This window comes from Giraffa tippelskirchi, chromosome 2 (genome assembly GCF_054371585.1).
Source record: "Giraffa tippelskirchi isolate mGirTip1 chromosome 2, T2T-mGirTip1v1.2.pri, whole genome shotgun sequence".
In the NCBI taxonomy this organism is placed as follows: Eukaryota; Metazoa; Chordata; class Mammalia; order Artiodactyla; family Giraffidae; genus Giraffa; species Giraffa tippelskirchi.
Window position 1 is genome coordinate 195017185 of NC_137276.1, and position 23153 is coordinate 195040337.

Sequence of the window (23153 nt, forward strand, 5' to 3'; positions counted from 1 at the left end):
CAGGTAAGCCCTCTTGTCCCATATATTACCATAAATAAATTGTGACCAAACTATCATTTGAAATCATAAGCCTATGAAAAGTTGAACAGGTTATAAAGCTAAAGATAATAAGCATAAGGCACATGAGCCTCTGCTAACTGCTGAGAGCAACTATTTTAGATATTATCTTGCAAATGTGCAAAACAGGCACTCAATAAATGCTCATTGACTTGCACCGAATTCCCTTCTTCTTAAATACATGCTATTGTTTTTTTCTTGGGAATTATTTGCTCTGCCTGTTTTTTTAGAACTCAAAGACTTCTTGTTTGAACATTCTATTCAAATGTGAACTTATTGGTGGAACATTTTAGAATCTTCTAGGCTAAGATGGTGACTCCATTTTCTGTGATTCTTCTACTACTTAGTTACCCTGACTAGACCAGGATGTCCAGAGGAGTCGCTGCCTTTCCTTCTTCCTCTCTGTATCCTCACAGCTTAAAAGAAGAGTCTGACTTTTTAGCTCTCAGACTAGGATTGTTTTATGAATTTACAGTAGCAGATTTTACTGGAGGTCTATGATAATTATAAGAATTAAAAAAATAAGCAGTTCATTTTAAGAAAATAATACACTAAATTCAATTTTTTCAGAACATATGTAAATATTAAGAGTGAGAAAATATATAACATAATAATAGTTTAAAAAAAATCATACAATTTTTGTACATATTCTTCTTTCCCTCATCTACAGTTTAATAATGCTGTTAGTCTCATGATGATAGTAAATATAAGAACTGCTGAGCATCAATTTTTCACAGTATCTATAAAATTATTAAACTATTGTTAGGGGACACACAGACTGAAATTGCTCACCCTGGCCAGGCACCACAGTAACCATTTGCCAGAGTTATTTTATGACAGAAGGTCCTGGTAAGGAACATAGAACTAACAAGCAACCACCAACTAAAAGAATTTGGGAAAGGTCAAAAGTTTCATGTGCCTTATCAACTTCGAAGAATCTTTCTCACTCTAATCCATCTTGGTTGAGTGTGCCACCAGGAAGGATCCTGAGGCAGAATAATTGGCCAGACACAACCCAGAAGCTAATCCCGTCACCATAAAACCTGAGTCTGCAAGCCACATGGCAGAGCAGTCCTCACGGTTTCCCTCACCTGCCTGCTCCCCAGCTGGGTGTCCCTTCCCAATAAAGTCTCTTGCTTTGTCAACATGTATGTCTCCTTGGCCAATTCATTTCTGAGTGTTAGACAAGAGCCTACTCTCCAGTTCTGGAAGGGGCTGCCCTTCCTGAAATATTGGGTCACAGGATGTTGTATGGACTAAGTATTTTAGAGTTTTCAGAATGTTATAAAGATTTTCATTTGACTCTATAAACTATACATCCTAGATCAACTGTCTTGATATTGATGTTGTAGGAACTTTTCCATCCTAAAAATATCGCCAATAATTTAGTAAGCATGTTTAATCTATGCACATGATTATTACTCCATTCCTTTGTGGATGAGGCTAAGCAAAATCTTAAAACATGAATATAATTATGCAAAAGATAGATTCAAATGCTGACTAAAAATATGCAACTTATTTACCTGTAGGTGAATGATTATTTACGAGTTTACACCCATGACATTTTAAAATTGAAATCAAAACATCAAAAGTAAAATGGTCATGTTTAAGATTTAAAGCTTTGAGTGGGGAAAAAAATTAAACTTTCAACAGTTAGATCAAAAGCAAAAGAGAATAAAATTTAACAAGAATAAAAAGATGTACTATTTGTTAAGTTATGTGTGATATACCAAAGTTCAACATTGTAAGAGATCTGATGGCAGATGGATAGTCTGTTGCATAGTTTTTCACAAATGGCAGTGTATTCCACAGTTATCCCCTGTAACTTGTAGTCCAGTGTGGACAGGAGAAGTTATAAAGTATCTGAGAGAGATATTTGATCCCAACTCTCATTCTTTACACATTCTTTACACATGTTGGGTAACTTTAGATAAAAGTCTATATATAGTAGCAATTTTGACATTCTAGACCAGATAAATTCTTTGCTGTAGGGACTGTCCTGTGTATTGTAGTATGTTTATTAGCATCCTTGACCTCCACTCGCTAGATTACATCAGTATCCTTCCAACTGTGACAACTACAATGTCTCTAGAAATATCAAATATCCCCTGGGGAGCAAAATCATCCTTATTTGAATACTATTATTTTAGATTATTTGTGACAAATCTGATCAACAAGGGAAAATGATTGAAATGAGATCCAGGATTTAACTGGATTTTATGTAGACTAAGTGAAATCCTTTCTTTTTTTTCTTTTTTCTAACCATTAGCACACTTTTCACAGATATTTTTACTCCTGTTCTAGTCCAGAAAAGGGCCAAGTTCATCAAAGTTAATTTTCTGATATGTGGATCTTGGTAAATATAATAGCATCCCCTTGAGATTTTTCTATTTTCTTCTTTCTTGTTTTCATCCTTTAATTTTTTTGAAAAGAAGCTAACTACTTATTGCTAGGAAAACTTATATTAAGCATCAATTTCTTGTTAGATGGAGGACTCAATAATGAAAAATTTTGGTAAGAAATAAGTTTTTCTTACAAAAGCAAACACTATCTGTGGCTACAAAACATAGATGCCATTGGCATAGTAAGACATTGGATAAAAGTCCTGGAGGGCTCAATTTGGTTCTGAAATAAGGGTGAAAGAAGAAGCTGAGGCCCATAAATTTAATTTAGTCACACTTCATGATAACTCTCTCTGCCTTCAAGCTGAGCATCTGTAGATCTGAGACTATCAAAATAAAATCAGTTTAACATACAAGAGTCTGACTCACAAAATTTCCTGTAAGTAATGCATTGCAGAATTTATTTATATTTCTGCTTCTGATTGGACCACAATTCCTCTTCCTTAACCCCTCCCACTCCAACAAATTTAAGCTCACATTGTTTGACTTATATTTTTTTCTTCTATTTCACATTAAGAAATTGCCTTTTCAGTTTATACATGAAGGGGATATTTTATATTTTTAGATGCTTACCAAACACATCCTTCAATGAGCTATCCCCAAATTTGGATTTGATGAGACAAATGATGTCATCATTTGGCATACTGTCTTCCTGACACAGTAAAACTTTCTAATGCAATTGTTATTAATGAGCTAAAACTTTGAAATCAGTTGGCAATTTAGGTTTTGGTTGGTAAAATGCTACTAGGCATTCAAAAAAGTAAAGTGCCAGATAGTTTCTATAAAAGTAACTTATGAGGATGTACTTTTTCACAATATTTTAACAGATCATAAAATGAAACATTTACTTAAGGTGGTCTTTCTACCCACATGTAAGCTCCCCAGATATTTCTGTATTTGAGAAAAGCATCCAATTGCCTGGAGCAAGCCCAGATTCATAGCATATGGACTGTGTATAAAACCTCAATTGCAGAGGAACCTCCAGTCCAAATTCAACAGAATTAGAAGTTAATGGTTGTTCCGCATATTTACAATACCGAACCCAGAGCCAGTTCCTCCCAGTGCTGGTGTCTCTTCTGTGACAGTAACTGGCCCTGCAGGGGGACTTATGGTCTCTTGTTCCATTTGGATTCTTAAGTTTAGTAGGAATTAGGAGTTTTTGTTTCTAGGCTTAGCTTTGACCATATTATCTAATTTTTGCAAAGTGTTTTAGCTTCTCTTTGCCTATATCTTATCATTCCTAAACCAAGGTTCATGGAAAACATAAAGCTTGACTCTATGTTTAAAGTTCTATCTCTAGGAGCTATGCTAACTTATAGACTTTTGCTCTTCAACTTTCAAATTTCCATCTAAGAATGGTGACACTTTTAAAATTAATTAATTTGAACTCATAAAGATGATCCTAATTTTGGACTAAACTGCATACCTATTGGCTGTAATATCTGGATTTGCTTTCATTGAATGTTTACAGGAAAGTAAAAGAAGAATAAAATGATACAGGTAAAGATACCAAGGATGTTCTGGGCAGAGGCATTATATAATTGCTGAACTTGAATATAGGATTAAAGTAGTCCAAAGCCTTGTTCATTTTGTCCAGAAATAGCAGTTAGAGTAGAATTTGCATAGTAAACCTGTTCTTTGAAGATCTGCAATTTGGTTCTCTAAGTTTAATGAATTTAGACAGTTTAAATGAGACATTTGGCTAAAGGCCCTGAATTTTTCAGATGCTTAACTGAAGTCAGTTCATTCACTGTGGGCTAGGGGGCTTCAAGTCTTGATTTCTAAAGAAAAGGAATATAATTGCTGAAATCTTTGGACATTGAAGCCTAGAATCTTATGTCAACCCCAATTTTTCTCTAATTACACACACAAATTTCTCCTTACTGGTTTAGGAAATGCTTGGCTGATCCATATTTCATATGCCTGCCTATGAGCTCTATCAGGTCATACCTAGAGTGACAAAGGACTTTGGAGAGTTTATCTTAGTAAACCCAGAGTAATTGAGTGTTTAACCTGGAGGCAAATATTGGCTTCTCAGGTTAGAATTGGAACTACAGAGATAAATTATTTGACTTAAGAATTTAGGATCTATTTATTGTCAGGAAGTAAACTTCGTTCACTGCAGACAACAGGAGACAACAAGGTGAAGGGCAATGCAAGAAGACTCTCAGGGGAAGCATCTGTTTGAATTCCCAGTAGTTCAAATCTAAAAGCCATTGAGAGAATTGTTCCAGCAGATGTTGATTGCACCAGAGATCAGAGACAGATGATCTCTCAGGTAGCAAAAGTCAATACTTTGAACTTTTGAAATTTTTCAATATTATATGAGATGCTTAAGAATTTCCTAAAAGCATTCACCTTGTATTCTATTAACAATAGACTATCCAGGAAATAGAGTACAAACAAATAACTTTTCTGTTACTTTCAGACTCACATAATACAATATAAAATTAGGTTATCTGATGTATATGTTCAACAAAGCAATAAAAAATTGGGGGATAAGATTAAATATAAATACTAATATGGATACAGGTCTTTTCAATATTCAAAGAGATTTTAAACGTTAAACTCTGTGTTTTATATATACTGAATTCCTACTTTATTTATTAAAGGTTATAGAAATTCATTTGAAAGTGAATTTTTAGCACTTGGAACACAGTTTTCCAAAAAAGGCATATTAATAGGTAAACAAGTCAGAAAGACTTTTTTAATATACTAGGGATACTGTATATTTACAATAAAAATAATGAAACAGAAGTATTAAATTCATTCTATTAGAAATCAACCAAAAAAGTACATAACTTTAGTAAGCTTGGTTTCTTGGTTTTATTAATACTGATAACTAAAAAATTAAAGATAGTTTGAGAATCTCACTATCTGCTGAGACAATTCTGACTAGACATCAAGACAATGGTTCCCTTGTACATCTATGTTTGGTAAAGATTGCTTGAAATATGTGGGCAGTTCCAGAGCAATGGCTAGCAAATGAAAGGGAAAAAATAATGGGAGTGGACTTGAACCATGGTATATACAACTTTGATTGAAAAGAGTCATAGGACAGGAATGAGTCTAATTGTTAGCCATTCCACGCATCAGGTGATAAGCCTGGCTTGGGACAATCATGACCGCCATTCCTCCCTATGCCAAAGTAGTTGGGACTGGTCACTGGCTTTAGCACCTATGGGAAAAGCTTCAGGCAATGTGCCATCACAAATCTGAAAATAGGGGATATTCACAAATCAACTGGAAAAGTTTAGACACTGACTAAGCTTCCAGGTCTCACCGATGCTACAGACTGGCTCAGTCATTATTCACTTGTTTTTTAGTCTGAGTTATATCATTAACCTGATTACTTAATTGTCTTGCAAAGTGAGCCTGTTGGAATCAGAGAAATTATTAATGTTATTTCATTAAACTGAAAAGTAGTTAAGGCAAAATGAATCTGGCCTAGTTACCTCAATATTTACATCATTTTCTCCTTTACTCTCATCAATTTTCTGTCCTAATGTCATTTTAGCAGAGAAACTCTCTCTGATCATCCTGTCTAAAGCAGCAGCTCCCTCACACTGTCCACATTCCTCAAGCAAGATGTCTTGCTAAATCTTTACCTGTTTGTTTATTAAGTGAAATTTCACACTAGAATGTAAGCTCATGAAGTCAGGGCTTTGCTTTCAACTTTGGATCCTCAGGTATTAGAACAGTGCCTAGTAAGTTATACAGGCACTCAAATAATTGTTGAATGAATGAATGATGCATTATAGAGAGAACAGTTCCTGCTAGAGACTATGTGTAATGTATTCACATAGAACCTCCTCACTCCTGTGTGCCACTCCAAAATCATAGTTGTGATTTTTCTTCACATAAATCTGGATGGATTATTTTCACATGTGGAAATGGTTGTGCTACTCATATGTCTGAAACGGGTGGCTAGAAAGTGTCAGTTCTTTCATTAAACTTTGATGTAACATTAACTGAGGTTATAAAATCTTCCAGAGTTTTCTGATTTTTGAGTACATAGCTTTTACTTTGTGAAGCTACATAAAATATAAGCTATGTACTGATCCTAAGAGAGTAAAAAATATCTACCTTATTTATTTTGAGCCCAATGCTTAAATTATATTACTATATGAAGGACACTCATTAGATATTTACTTATTTTTTCATTCATATATAAATTACACATGACTTATATTACTTATCAATATAATATAATTATCTTTTTTATCACACAAAAGTTTTTAGTCCTTGAGAATTCTACGGAACTAAAGCTCATGTTTTCTACCATTTATATTCTTCAAATGGGATTATCCTGAACCAGAGTATTCAACCACTTAGTTTTAATCATTCATTTTAGCCACTTTTTCTTTCTTGCCTTGCAAATGAAATTACATAAGACAAAGTGGTAGTAGAATATTTCTGGCATTAACTTGGCAGAGTCACAGAGAAAAAATATAGAATAAACTATTATGTAAAATAAGATGTCTTAACAGGTAATGCCTGAGATAAGTTTTCATTTGGTTTTATCTTCTAAAAATTAAATAGGTGTTAATTTGCCATGGGCAATGTGACACAAGACAAAACTTTTCATTCAATATAATAATCCACTTGGTAATTACTCAGTATCCATGCCTATTGCATAAATAAAAAGAAAAAAACTAATTAATGAAGGATATAACCAAGAGCACATTATTTGGTTTTCTTACATTTCCCAACTCAGTTTATGTGGTAATTATACCACTAAAATGAATTTGGGGACTTTAGAACTGGATTGACTTTACGTATCACAGTAAATAAATTAGATAAAAGTCTATATTTTCCCTAACTTAATCCTGTTTAAAACAGCAAATTGAACACTATTATCTTGGAATTTTGGACCCCATCAATTCAACATACAAATATAATATATGTGTGCATTTAAGGTACACACATATATAATATATGTGTAATATTTAAAGTGAAATTTCATATGAAAAAGATTAAAAATTCATTTGAAAACTGTCTCACCAATAGCACCACACTTCTGATATTATAAAATAGAGCAATTATTAGTTCAGTGCAAAAAATAGGAAAATGCATAATTATACTCTGAAAGTTACATGATCTGTAACTAAAGACAGGCAATTCACTTTTTCCTTTGTTTTTCTCAATAATAAAAACTTTGATGTTTTAAATTTGTGGAGCTAAATACTCTAGTCATATTCATTCCAAGTAAAATCCAGGGTCTTTTAAGATAGTTAGTGACCTTAGGTATGCAACCACAGGTAAGCTTCAAGACCTTTCTTCAAAACATATAATACTCTATCATAAGTCATATTTTACATCATTTAATAACCACTCAAATATTTACTTAGTTTTTAAGGTGCTATTTTCCTCATAAAATATCTATAACAGTGGTTCCCAAAGTGTTATCCAAGTATTTCTGGGTGTTCTCAAGAGCATTTCAGGGGGTCTGCAAGACTGAAGTATTTTCATTGTAATATTAAAACTATATATCTTTCTCATTCTCATATCTCATGAATGTAAAGTCAAATTTTTTAAAGGTTACAGGATGCACAATAATATTGTAAAATAAAAAGTGTCAGTGTTTGGAATTTCTGCGTAAGTCAGTAATGAGAAGTCAAGAGAAATAACTAGAAGTGTGTATTTAAAAAAATGTCCAATTTCCTACCCAATATTCTTAAAACACACATAAAACACACACTTAAAAGATATAATTATCTTTTTTATCACACAAAGATAAAACACACATAAAAGTGTATATTATTATCTCAGCTGACCCTTTCCTTTAGGCATACTATTGAGGATACAAGGAAGGAAAACTCAGGATATACTTAAGGCAGTATCAAAAGCAGCAAGATCAAATCTCTGACACATTTTTCTAAGTGGTAAAACTAAGGGTTTTCTCAACTTCTCAGATATTCCCTCCAGTTTGTGTGTGTATGTGTGTGTGCTCAGTTGTGTCCGACCCTTTGCAACCCCATGGACTGTAGCTCACCAGGCTCTTCTGTCCATGGAATTCTCCAGGCAAGAATACTGGAGTGGGTTGCCATTTCCTTCTCTAGGGGTTCTTCCTGACCCAGGGATCGAACTTGCATCTCCTGCATTGGCAGGCATATTCTTTACCACTGAGCCACTGGGGAAGCCTCAGTTTAAGAATCTTTAAATACAGAATTAGTAGATATAATTTCTATTTCTCTTCTGCTCTGACTGTCAACCAGAAAATGTTTTAAAAATGAGAACAGCAGACACCCTACATCCATTCAGTGTCATTGAATCTAATGTCTCCCAAGATTTCTTGGTGCAATTACAATCTTTACCTAAAGGTAATAGTTTTCAGAGAAGCAGTCAAAAGGTTTACTGCACTGAGACACTGAATGCTAATTCCTGAAATGTGTTAAGTGTGACTAAAGTAACGTGACTGGTAAAAAAAGATTAGCAAGAATGTGTTTCTCCAAAAAGAATGCCTTGACACACTATTTTAAATGGTGAACTTGTTTTTCTGAAATAACCATAATCATAGCATACTAAATCTAATAAATACGGTAGATGTCTAAGCTGAACAATACTGTTTTTGGTTAGGAAAAAAATAGACTTTACAACAAAGTACTATTTTCCTTATTTATTAACTATTAGCTTACTGAGACCACAGATTTTATCTTAGTCAAGTCTGCTTCCCAAAATACTATATGCTTAAAGAATTTTGAGTGACAGTACAATTTATAATCTAGTTATAAAGATAATTTCAAGAGAGAAAAATCCTCAAACATTTTGGGCAATAGCAGTGTTCCTGCAGTAAGTACACACCCCTAAAAAGACAGCTTAGTATGACAACACTCATTTACTTGCTTCATTGTATTTGTTTAAAAAACAAAATAGCAGTCCTATTACTTTATAATCATGCTGCATATTTTACATAAATTATAAAATTATTTTATTGAACAAGGCTTATTATGGGAAATTAAATCAAAGATGTCAAATTATTCCAGAAATGCAGATGCAAATTACAGCTTCTCAGAGGGAAGTCAGGACCACCACAGAAATTTTGAGGAGTTCCTAGAAAATACAAGGATGAACACTGAAGAGCTCTAAGTAACTATTTATTGGTAGTGAATGAGCCCATTTGGATGCTGTGATTTTGAAGAATCTTCTGGGCATGAAGCATCAATGGAAAGATCCTGCTGCACTTTTATTTCACAAATACTAGGGAGGAACCTGACACAGCAACACTGTCCTTTTACTAAGATTGAAGAAGTGATCCGGAGGACCCCTTGGTTCTGAAAAAGTAACCAATCAGTAGAAATAAAGCTCTGAAAGTTGACAACACATAGTCTGCAGAGAGCAGATGATTTTGATGTAGAATCTTTCAGGTTTCTACAATAGAAATTGTTTCCTGGAGTATCCTGGTGCAAGAGTTCAGAACCAACCACCCCAAAATATGTCGCTTTGGGATGTGAATTTTTTTGAGCCAAAGGCAATCAAGACCATCCCAGTTCAAGAGAACCTTCTGCCTCTCACCTGAGTGAGTGAGTGAAAGTCACTCAGCTGTGTCCAACTCTGCGACCCCATGGACTATACAGTCCATGGAATTCTCCAGGCCTGAATACTGGAGTGGGTAACCCTTCCCTTCTCCAGTGGATCTTCCCAACCCAGGGATCGAACCCAGGTCTCCCACATTGCAGGTGGATTCTTTATCAGTTGAGCCACCAGGGAAGCCCTTCAGCTACCCTAAATAATTTATATCAGGGGGAGAGTCCTTTCTTTGAATGAGATTTGTTAGCAGAGATAAATTTTATCTGCATGGCCCATATGTATGGTAGAGCAAACATCTAGTTGCCCAGCATCTACTCTTCTTAACCTTGTGAATTACTGTAATTCCCTTTGAAGTCCCAGGCTCTCCTTGGCTCAAGGAGGCATATATACCTAATTTTACCTTTCTGTCTTTGACCCTCTCATATATGTGGGATTCCCATGCATATGAAATTAAATTTGTTATTCTCCTGTTAATCTGTCTCATGTTGATTTGATTAGTAGACCAGCTAAAAGAAGCTTTGAAGGGTAGAGAAAAATTCTCTCTCCCTAAACTGGAAATCAAGACTAGTATTGAGAATAAGAGTGCTCTCATTTAAAAATGGGATATGGAATACAGTTTAGAACCTAAATGAATTACCAGAAAATACAACATCTTATATAAAAGCTTTTATTCACAAATAGATTTTATTAGAACTGGCAAAATGTTTTGGATAAGGTGATTTTTGTAACAGGGATAATGTCAGCAAGAATGATACTTTTCATGGAGTATGTTAAAAGCTCATATAGTATTAGAAGATTATGAGAGGTATTTGTAGAAGGCACAGTTTTATTGTTTAGTCGCTAAGTCATATTTGACTTTTTTGCCACACCATAGTCTTTAACCCTGCTGCTGCTGCTGCTGCTAAGTTGCTTCAGTCGTGTCCGACTCTGTGTGACCCCACAGACGGCAGCCCACCAGGCTCCTTCGTCTCTGGGATTCTCCAGGCAAGAACACTGGAGTGGGTTGCCATTTCCTTCTCTAGGGGCAACTTCCTGGCCCAGGGATCAAACCCAAATCTCTTGCATTGGCAGGTGGATTCTTTCCCACTAAGCTATCAGGGAAGCCCAGAATGCAGAGTAGCAGTGAGTAAAATAAAAACCATTTTCCTCTGGATAGCAAATATATTATCGTCTGCTGCATATGTTGTCCCCTGTAATAATAATTTAGTCACAAAAATGCTTTGCTGCAGCATGTTGGCTAATTAATTTTTCTGGTCAAAGAAGGAGTACTAAAAGACACTATCAAGATACACCCCTAAACTGTGTAGTTTTTTCACATTTTCATAGCTGTGTAGGAGAAGTCACAAACTTAATCAACTAGCTGCAAGATATAAAATTTTCTTACATCCTCTTGCTCTTAATCTAATGAAGTAAGAACAGCAACATTTTTATGCAGAACACAGTTTCTAAAAACACAGATTCATGAACAAAGGTAATCTACTGCAGAGCATAACTGAACACGGGAAATACAAACAAGAGTGAAAGCTATTAGGAGAGATCTAACTTCTAAATCAACACACCTAGGGACATATCTGGGGCACTCAGCTTCTTTCTGTGGTTCTATCACTGTAGTTTTACTTGTAGATGAAATTCAATCTTGCATATTGAACTCTTTCTTAGAGTGACATGTAGTTGCCATATGACAACATTAGAGGTTAATAGCTATTGAGATTCATGACGCCTGAAAAGAATGAGAATTTTTTGTTTGTTTGTTTAATCAGGGTAAACTTCTGGAGTTAAGAAGAAAACAGCAGAAGTTCACTGTCTTTTTAAAAAAAACCTCTCATTCTCGTGGCTAATGAAGATTTTGGTACGTTAATTGCCTAAGTGCTTTCCATGTAGTTTGTTATCACTTTTTATTTTCATATATAAAGGCAACCATGATGAAAATACGAGTAAATAAGATTTAGATACATGAGAATCTTGCTGCCTATTTTGGGGAAAATCATTAAACCAACATATGAAATTTCAGAATTAATATCATTACTCACTTAATGGACAGTGACCATCTATTTTCCCAGAATAACTAACAATATTTTATTTTTAAAGGATAAATCTCATTTGGGGGAAGATACAGTTGACAAAGGGATTTCCCTGTGGCTCAGTGGTAAAGAATTTGCCTACAATGCAGGAGATGCAGCAGATGTGGGTTCCATCCCTGGGTCAGGAAGATCCCTGGGGCAGGGCGTGGCAACCCACTTCACTATTCTTCCCTGAGGATCCCAGGGAGAGGGGAGCCTGGCTGGCTACAGTCCATGGGGTTGCAAAGTGTCTAACGCTGCTGAAATGACTGAGCACGCATGCATGCACACAGAGTTGACAAAGCATTTTGGGATGTGACTTCTATTTGTTTGTTAGTCAACATAATGCAACTTGTTAAATATAAAAGAATAAAAAAAGAAACAAGGTACTCACTCTTGTTGTGTAAGCAGCTTCTGGGTCATCTTCTAGAACCCGTGAAAGTCCAAAATCAGAAACCTTACACACCAAATTACTGTTGATCAAGATGTTGCGAGCAGCAAGGTCTCGGTGGACATAGCCCATGTCTGAGAGATACTTCATGCCAGATGCTATGCCTCGAAGCATCCCTACCAGCTGGATAACTGTAAACTGGGCATCATGTTTCTGAGAAATAGTTCAAATGTACAGTTAAGATGTGTTGCTGTTTCCTAAGATATATCTTGATTACATTTTCATATACTGAATTATAGAGTCTATACATCCTGGTTTTAAGTACATAAGCCTAACAAGATATACAAGAGTAAAGCAAAATAGGATAGTAGCTACAATACTTTGTAGCAAGAAGTTACCTAATATTCTTTAACTTCAGGTTCAAAACCAGAACTTTGCTGGTCTTTTGAGGAGACAAACTCCTTCTCAGAAACTTTAAGGTCAAGAATAACAGAATAAAAAGGATCCTCTGGCTGTTTCTCATGTTTATTGGCTTGATTGAATGTTTATTCTTCCTTTTTGTTTTCATGTGTTTTATTAATTTCTTCAAATAAGGTAACTTTAAATCTTTCATTATAAAAAATAGTTCAAAATTAGTCAAAAATATTTACTGAGTATATGTTTTTCTACCCAACCTCCAGTTTTATGTCATAAAATAGGAAGCAATAGGACATAAATTCAGAGTACTAGATTTAGAAAAGTTTCCAATATGTCTGGATTAAAATAGAAATATACAGTTTATACAATAGATAGATGATAGCTAGATAGATGTATGCATATATACATAGATATATAAAAATTTAATGTCTAGTAATATTTAAACAAATTATAATTTAAAAGGAATATTTATTAAACTTTAAAAGAATACTTATTAAATATTTTAATTACCTGAGTTGTAAAATGTTTGTTTTTGAAATATGTCTGTGAAAATAATTGCTACTAAAATCTTTATTTGCCTTACAAATATTAAAATAAAGAATATAATTTCTCATTCATACAAAAATTAGAATTTTCTCCATGACTATAAATTATAATATATGTTTTATCTACCTACCTATCTATCTATCCTTATCTACATAGTGCTGCAAGCACCCTGAGAATAGGGTCTATGTCTTGATTTATTATTTTTTTTCATCCTTGTAGTGACTGATGATTGACAGTGTCTTGTATTCCATATAACTTCCAAATTTCTTTGAATAGAATATGTGTTGAAATTATTAAAACAATTTTTATAAATATAAACAGCTGAAATTTATATGTAAATATATCTTATACATGTATATATGTATGTGAATAAGTTATGATAAGTAATGATATCTCTGGATTGAGAATACTTAGGCATTATATCACATGCTTAGGTTCTGAGAGGACAGTACTATGTAAGAGAGAGCGCTTTTGTCTTATAGTAGATGGAGGTTGCTTTAAATAAAGAAACGAGGGTTTCTGTCTATACCAATTTTATTTATGTCTCACTTTAGAACCTTTAAATTTTTGTTTTAATGTGAATCTTGTCTGAATAAAAAAACTGAAGAAAATTACACAAATTTATTTTAAAAATATAAACCATCAACATTTGGATGCTACAAGATAAAGATGTAATTTTACAATCTTCCTTTTACTATTTAGTCCCAACAAAGTCAGTTTTCTTAAAACTTTGATTATCTAACAGGCATCATAATAGAGGTTGTCACTATCATTTTCAGCAATTTATTCCATATTTATACATGTTTGTAGATAGATAAAGATAAGGTGGAGATATGTAAACATACATAAAATATCTACTTACACGCAAGAAACTGTCCAAGGAACCATTCTCCATGTATTCTGTGACAATCATAACCGGTTTACCTAGGTTTAGATAAGTAATAAATGCATAATCATCAGTAGAGTCCAACAAATATCATGCAATGAACACCCATAATACATTTTGATATACCTGATGAATTAAAAAACATACATTTTTTCTCTGACTTCCAAAATTTGCAAAGTTGCAATTAAGAAGAAAACTAGTTTTGAGTAGATAATGAAACAAAAAAATGGAGAAAGATTTGTTTTCAGAAAAAGGGCCTATAACCTATATGATATGTAAATTATTTTATTTGACATGGTTTTCCTTAAATCAAATGATGCACTTTCTTTACTCTAATTGCACTTTATTTTAGCTGATATACAAAATCAAGTATTTCTGTCTTTAAGTCCAAATAGAGCCAAAAATTCCACAATCATTTACACTTTACACAGATATGTACAGATCTATATACTAGGTGTTTTCTCTTGGGCTGGTTATTCAGAAGTAAGTAAATCAAAGTCCTTACATTCATGGATTCTACATGAAAACTGGCAAAACAATTAAGACTAATAATTATAACCATTTTAATCCATATTCAATTAACACATTAAAAGTTATAAAATCCACACTACCTTTAAAAGAAAAATAAAATTAAAATTGCTGTTGGTAGTAACTTATAATAATCATTTTAGAAATATGGGTGTTAAATACCATTAAACATTTTAACAAGCATTTAAATATCTTTATAATTACTTCATTTGTATAAAGTGCTAGCTTAACTATTTTATATATACTAACACTAAATACCATAATTCTCACTTTTTACATGATAAAAACCTGAAATATATGGAAGTTAATTAATTTAATCTTATAGCTAATAAATTATAAAGCCAGAAGTTGCAACTTGAATATATTATGCTCTTACTGTTGGAAATGTACACTGAGGGAAACATTTAATATATGAAAAAGCACTAGAAAAAAGCACAGAAGTGCTATGTATGCTGATACTTAGATCTACAAATAGAATAAATCTTCAACTATAGGTAACAATTGAGGCAATTGTTGGGTGTCAGTTCTACGGATCATTCTGAATTGAAAGAATAACTGAAGACTACAGCACTTTAATTGGAGAAGGAAACGGCAACCCACTCCAGTATTCTTGCCTGGAGAATCCCAGGGACGGGGGAGCCTGGTGGGCTGCCGTCTATGGGGTCGCACAGAGTTGGACACGACTGAAGCGACTTAGCAGCAGCAGCAACAGCACTTTAAAAAAATTATTACAGTAAAATGTAACTCCAGTTTCAAAGCCTACCCATGTGACCACAGCATAATTCACTTCCTTTATTGTTGCTTTCTTTATATACTGCTTTAAATATAAATCTGTCATGTTACAAAAAGAAAAAAAAACTCACTTATTTTCCAAGTCTATAAGACCTGAGTTAAGTTTTGACTAAGCATGAGAGACCTTGAGCACATAATAGATTTTTTAACAAACATTCATGTACACATAATTGTAGAGCATGCATAATTTTTTTCACGTGGTTCTTCTACATCATGGTTTGTTTGCCATATTGATGCCAGAAAATAAGTGTCTTTCCTTGTTTTTCCTTTCATTAGTGAAACTCTTAATTCATACTGGTTGTGAAGTATGGCATAGTACCAGAAAGATTATACTTACTACATTTAGTATGTGAATATATCCCAAGCTGTATGTCTTATTTATTTAGAGGTGAGGAAATTATTTAAATTCTGTAAAATTTGTTAGATTTTCATATATGTACAAATCAACTGACACAGTGATTTATTGTCAATCAAGATGGATTTAGTCATATATTTTAGTCATATATCAAACACATTATACATCTCTTGGTGTACAACTGATGTAAAGATTTTTAAGCTAATTATTAATAAAATTTTCCACACTTTCAAAATAAGAAACAACTTGATAATGCCTGAAAAGTTATTTTAGTCAAAACATAAAAGTTATTTTAGTGAGCCTCCAGTCTTGTTTTTTCAAAATTTTAACTCAACTTTGACTTAACAATATTCAGGAAGAAAGAGAAAATTCAACATTTTCTTGGAAACTTCTCTCTCTCCTTAACTGGTAAATCAAATATCTAAGGACTGATTTCAGAGAACTAACCTGAAGTGAAATAAATGAACAGTCAAATAAATGAATGAAACCCTGCACATGCATGTTTTCCCTACTTCACGATAAGTTTCTATGTTTCTTCCTTAACAAATTCTTAGAAGAATAACATGCTCATGAAACTCAACACTTTCTTTCCCAAAGAAAGGCAATGCCAAAGAATGCTCAAACTACTGCACAATTGCACTCATCCCACATGCTAGTAAAGTAATGCTCAAATTCTCCAAGCCGGGCTTCAGAACACGTGAACCATAAACTCCCAGATGTTCAAGCTGGTTTTAGAAAAGGCAGAGGAACCAGAGATCAAATTGCCAATATCCGCTGGATCATCAAAAAAGCAAGAGAGTTCCAGAAAAACATCTATTTCTGCTTTATTGACTATGCCAAAGCCTTTGACTGTGTGGATCACAATAAACTGTGGAAAATTCTGAAAGAGATGTGTATACCAGACCACCTGACCTGTCTCTTGAGAAACGTGTATGCAGGTCAGGAAGCAACAGTTAGAACTGGACATGGAACAACAGACTGGTTCCAAATAGGAAAAGGAATACATCAAGGCTATATATATAGTCACCCCAGTTTATTTAACTTATATGCAGGGTACATCATGAGAAATGCTGGGCTGGAGGAAACACAGGCTGGAATCAAGATTGCCGGGAGAAATATCAATAACCTCAGCTATGCAGATGACACCACCTTTATGGCAGAAAGCGAAGAAGAACTATAGAGCCTCTTTATGAAAGTGAAAAAGGAGAGTGAAAAAGTCGGCTTAAAACTCAACATTCAGAAAACTAAGATCATGGCATCCGGTCCCATCACTTCATGGCAGATAGATGGGGAAACTGGAAAAAGTGGCTGACTTTATTTTTGGGGGCTCCAAAATCACTGTAGATAGTAGCTGCAGCCATGAAATTAAAAGATGCTTACTCCTTGGAAGGAAAGTTATGACCAACCCTGACAGCATATTAAAAAGCAGAGACATCACTTTGTCAACAAAGGTCCATCTAGCCAAGGCTATGGTTTTTCCAGTGGTCATGTATGGATGTGAGAGTTGGACTATAAAGAAAGCTGAGCGCCAAAGAATTGATGCTTTTGAACTGTGGTGTTCGAGAAGACTCTTGAGAATCCCTTGGACTGCAAGGAGATCCATCCAGTCCATCCTAAAGGAGATAAGTCCTGAATATTCATTGGAAGGACTGATGCTGAGGGTGAAACTCCAATACTTTGGCCACCTGATGTGAAGAGCTGACTCATTTGAAAAGACCCTGATGCTGGGAAAGATTGAGGGCACGAGGAGAAGGGGATGACAGAGGATGAGCTGGTTGGATGGCATCACCAACCCAATGGACATGAATTTGGGTAGACTTCGGGAGTTGCTGATGGACAGGGAGGCCTGGCGTGCTGTGGTTCATGGGGTCACAGAGTCGGACATGACTGAGCGACTGAACTAAACTGAACTGAACTGAAACTCAATGCAGCTCTTGAACATAGTCACAGATATATTGCTTCTTACAGTAAACTCTCAATTATAGTGGCCAGTTACCATATTTCTGTATTCTCCAGACCTTTGCTTATCACTCTTTTCCTTCTGGCTCCCAGCCCTATGACCATTTCATTTCTTGTTAGCATGTCTGGTAAAATGTTTGGCAAGGAAAATAAAAGTAGCTGAAAAATCAAACCAGTCAATTAAGCCAAAGCCCCATGACCATTCAGAAATCAGATCAGGCTGCATTTAGCTCTGTAATTTAGGTATTTGTAAACACATCAGTTAAGTTGGGCATGTCTGAAAATGTGCTTTGCATTAAGTTCAAAGATTCAGCAAACCCAAATGTACAGACAAAAAGTAAACAGAATCACAAATATTCTACCTTGGAAAGCAGTATCTTCACTTACTTCTCTTGTGATTTTGATTATGATAAACAGAGTAAAAGGAAAAGAAACTGCAATAGTGGTAAGAACTAGTTCTAACATGTATTAAACATAGTTGGAAATTATTTATAAAATACCAGCTCATCTGCACATTATTCCATGTATTTCTATCAAAGTTTGCACATTCTTTCATGTGTATTTTGATTCAGAAATGACATTACCAGTTTCTTCAAAAGCCGCTGTCATTAACTTCCCTCAGAGATCCTTAATAACATCTGAATATACATTAAAAAAATCAATGAAATGATTGTTGTTTGGCTGAAATGAAACTCCATCAAGAATCGTTAAATGAAACGTGCAGTGGAATTTTGCTTTTGTTCTTCAATTGACATGAGTATAGATAAAATCATGATCTTTCATAATTAAAGGGTTAAGGGAATCATATCAGTCTCTTACAATGAGTTCATTTCCCCAGTGGCTCAGAGATATTACTAATCATTTTGTTTGCTGACAAAAGAAATGTAATTCAAAATGTCTAAGAATTTCAAGTTCAGCACTATCTATTTCACAACCTTCTTAATCAAATATTCTACAAAAAGGCAGCAGAATCATGTGATAAATATATAGTCGGACTTAGACTTTTTATTGTAGTTATCAAATAAATGTGGTTTTAGACTAAAATAGTTTCAATCAAATATAAAAAGCATGTATACATGATTTACATATTACAAATTATTGAAATTTAATTCATTTCCATAGGAAATGCAATTAATTGCTGTTAACAGTAATTGTGTCTTACAAACTCTGTCTTGCTTTCAAGACTTATACACACTCCAACACATATATGTGATTTATAAAATCAAACTCTGTGACCTTAGCAGTCAGTATTCAGTATTCACGTAATCAGAATCAGAGTAGAAGCAAAAGACATAAACAGGAGAAAGAAAATTGAAGAAAATTGACAAAATATGCCTCAGCATTCTTAGAAACGATGATTTGAACCACCTTTGATTAGAAAGAAAATGTTTTGGTTATAGATTTCCATATACTATAACTAACCAACTGATAGAAATATTGTAATGAACTGAATAGGAATATTTTTCTACAGGTTTACCATTAAATCATATAAACACACATGACAACCTTTTTCAAATTCCATTTTAATCAAGATATTATTGATGTTAAGAATGATCCCTATTATGTCCAATGGTCTATGAGTTAACTATTGCAGGGACCAACTCTATTTTGTCCATTGTCCTAAATAAGAGTTCCAGTTAGAACTGATCATAACAGATCTATTATTTCAGCTAAGGATAGTCTCTCTCTTCAAAATCAGGCTAAAAAGTACTTTTTTCAACTCTTCCTTAATCAGTTCTACTCTTCACACATCAAAAACTTTACATTCAGCTGATTAAAATTTTTAATGTATTTATGCTTAATTTGAAATGAAATTTAATATTTTAAAGAACAGGACCAATATTTCTACTCTCCCTTATTCCATTCGGAGCTGATTCGTACAAGTGGAATAATGATTAATAAAAATAATAATTGGAATATTCTCAGTTTGATTTTATAAGTACAGCTTAGGTTTTTTTTTCCCTTTTCAAATTTTCTACATTTTACTTATTTTCTTGTCTAATTTCAAAAATTAAGACATTAGGTCTAATGATAAACTGAAATGGTGATAGCAGACTTGTTTCTACTTTGAAAGAAATGCTTTCATGGTTTCATGGTGTTTGTAGGCTTGTTTTCTTTTGTTTTGGAGGGGTTTATATACATTTATCAGGCATGAATATTTCTATGCATAATATGTTAAGAAAAAATTTTAAATTGAAATGTTTATTTTTGCATCTATTGAGACTGGCTTTTTCTATCTATTAATGTTGCATTCTTGAAATAAACTAACCTTGGGCATGATAAGATATCTTTATTTAATACATTGCTAGTTATGGTTTCATAATTATCCCAGTGTTATTGAATTTTGTTCATGTGTTACATTAATCTCTTATTTTCTTTTCTGATAATATTCCTGTATAGTTTGATATCAAGATATCACTAGCTTTAGGTGCAGGTTTTTTTTTTTCCCCCTTTCTGCAAGAATTTGTGTAAGACCAGAATTACTCAGTTGTGAAATAAGTGTACAGTTTTATTTCTTCTTCCTTTAGGAGAGATATTGCAGATTTAAACTAGCACTCTGTAAGAGGCAATATGAGCACATACAACTCATGCTCTAACAAATTTTGTAAACTAAATATAATCTTTCAAAAACATCAAAACCTATCCTATCTAAATGATTGAGGGAAATACACAGCAACATATTATTTTATAATTGTGGCCAATTCAACAGAGAGACATGAGTGGACAATGTTGAGGAAATAAGGAAATTTTTTAAACATGTAAAAATAAGATTCCCTGTGTTACTTATTTTTCTTCTAATATATTGATTAAGAGATTTTCCTAGCTTGGTTGATATGGCCACTTAGAGATGTTTTCAACTCACATATCAAATTATAGTCACAAATGCATAACTTGCTTCATCAGTTTCTAAAATTTTTGCTTTTACAAATTATTCATAAAATATATATAAAATATACAGTCTATTAAAACTATGACATGGAGAGCAGTGTCCTTGAGACAAGTGCCGAAGAAGTTTTAGAGAGAGGCAAACAAGAAATAGAAATAATATGGCATAATCACTAAAGAATGACAACTAATTCCAGTAATATTTCATTACCATATGTACAGAAAATGCAAGCAAATGATTGACCTTTTGGTGTCCAGTGGACACTCACACCAATATAGAAGTCTTTTCAATATGAGAAATCCTTTTAACTTCTTCTGCCCATGACTTTCCTCAATAATACAAGGTTACAGTTAAGTTGCATTATTACTTTTTAAATTTTAGAAAATAATCCATCCCCAAATAACAACATAAAACACATCTCATCCAACATAATTCCTTCTATTTCACTATGTGAAAAGTGACCAATGGAAAGTTTTCTTGGATGCTGAACATCCAAGTCTGAACATCTTTTGAATAATGGTGTGATGGCAGAAATATCAAACATTTGCTAGAAACAAGTTCCATCTTTTTGAATGTCGACTGAAATTGATAACACATGTTAGTACAAAGTTCTGAGCAGGACTGTGCCCCCAGCTTTCTGCTACTTTAAAGATCAGAGACTCTCTCACCTTCTCTTGTTTAAGATCATCAGGCTCAAAACCACACCATTAAAATTGTTTATGGCTCAATTCAAATAAATGAAGATAAAATGATTGAATAAGGGCTTTCTCTAACTTGAGAATGATACATTAGAATAGTTTCAGTGTTTCAAAGCACATAACTAATAGTCATAATAAAAATTATCTTTGAGCAAAGAAAGGAATTGATCTCAATAATTTTCTTCTACACTCCCAGATGAACTAGTAAAATCTTTTCAGACTCAACCAGAAGGGATCATTTAGATTTGCATAGTTGTATTCCACTTCACAATATATTCCTATGGAATCTTATTTGATCTTAAAAGGACCTGGCAATAGTAAAGCAGGTCTGCTTAATTCTGTGTTACAAATGAACAGAGGGAGTCTGTGGGAGTGGTTTGATTTGTCAGATGTCTCACAGACCAGGAGAGCTGAATCAGAGCTTGATCTCTGACTCCCTGATTCTTAATCCAGATACCAATATGCTTTCTTTTCTTCTTGAAATACAATTAGTTCACTAAATTATAAACTCTGTATTTCTAGTTGTATGTGTGTTTCTGAGCATTGCAAGTAGGTTGTTTTAGCAATTATATATTCTTGGGAAACAGAGAAAATGATAGGAGTGGATTAAATAATTTCTTTCAGTGACAAAACTGCCTTGTTATTTCTATTTCCCCTCAGTTGTAAAAGAGTATCAGACTTAGAGCTTTTAAATATGCCACTAAAGGAGTTCAAAATCTAATTCTAGGTTTGCAACTCTATTATGTTTGCACTATATGAGATGATTGGGGTTTATATAGTTAGATTTGGCAGTCTCTTGCATGCATATTTGACCAAGGAGATATATCAAATTTAGAACTTTCACGCTAAGAATAAGGCAGTTGTAATTCATATTAGAATATTACAGACTCCTACTTGAATAAAATGTTTAATGTATAATACCTGCAATTTTTTAAGGTCAATTTTTAAATGCATTTTTTCTTGTATTTCAATCTTGGTTTTTTTTTTATGGGTTTCTTTGCCAGACGACTATAATTCATATTTGATTATTCCATTTTTTATATAAGAAAATCTTCCACAATAATTATGGTTTAATTTTGCTTATCATTCAGTAAATGAACTTGTAGAAGACAGCTAGCAAAACAAAACAGTATGATAATAACTCATTACACTGGAAACAAAAAAAACAGAATTTTGAAAATTGAGAATGAAAAGAAGAATGTCTGTATAAGTATGTAGTTTAATACCAGTGAGTTTCTTCTCATAATGGTCTCAAAATCTGAAGGACAATCACTTGGTGAGAATGATACAGGGGATTTAAAAGGTTAATCAAACTATTAAAACCCCAGTGAGACATGATTATGAAATTCTAACATTAAGTAGGATATTCTATATATGGTCTTGCCCTGAAGGAAAGAATACTTAATACAGTTTTCCAATCCTTAGTACTACTAACAGTATTTTCATTACTAATTTTTAAAAATTAAAAGAGATGTTTTCATCAGAAAATGTTTTAGTGTTACAACTAATGTAGCCTTGTTTTTAGGAGTACAGAAGGAAAAATATGCTTCTAACAAGACAATATGGGCTTATAGTTTATGACTAAGTTCTACATTGTTAAGTTCTTAACCCTGCTTACTATATTAAAAAACTCTAAAGGAAATCA

General features: G+C 33.5%; 1 protein-coding gene across 30 annotated transcripts in view; it reads right to left on the bottom strand.

Annotated features, from left to right (window-relative positions):
* Nucleotides 1–23153, bottom strand: part of EPHA3 (EPH receptor A3) — a 393120-nt gene that overhangs the window by 26829 nt on the left and 343138 nt on the right. For 15 of the 30 annotated variants that reach the window (XM_081547714.1, XM_081547692.1, XM_081547776.1 and 12 more), the window contains 2 exons: nt 14266–14327; nt 12444–12653 (listed from right to left, as the gene is read on the bottom strand). In XM_081547714.1, coding sequence (XP_081403840.1) covers nt 12444–12653; nt 14266–14327 — 272 coding nt within the window. Of the gene's footprint in view, nt 1–12439; nt 12654–14265; nt 14328–23153 lie in introns of all 30 variants that reach the window. The other 15 variants (XM_081547725.1, XM_081547703.1, XM_081547792.1 and 12 more) reach the window with 1 other exon arrangement.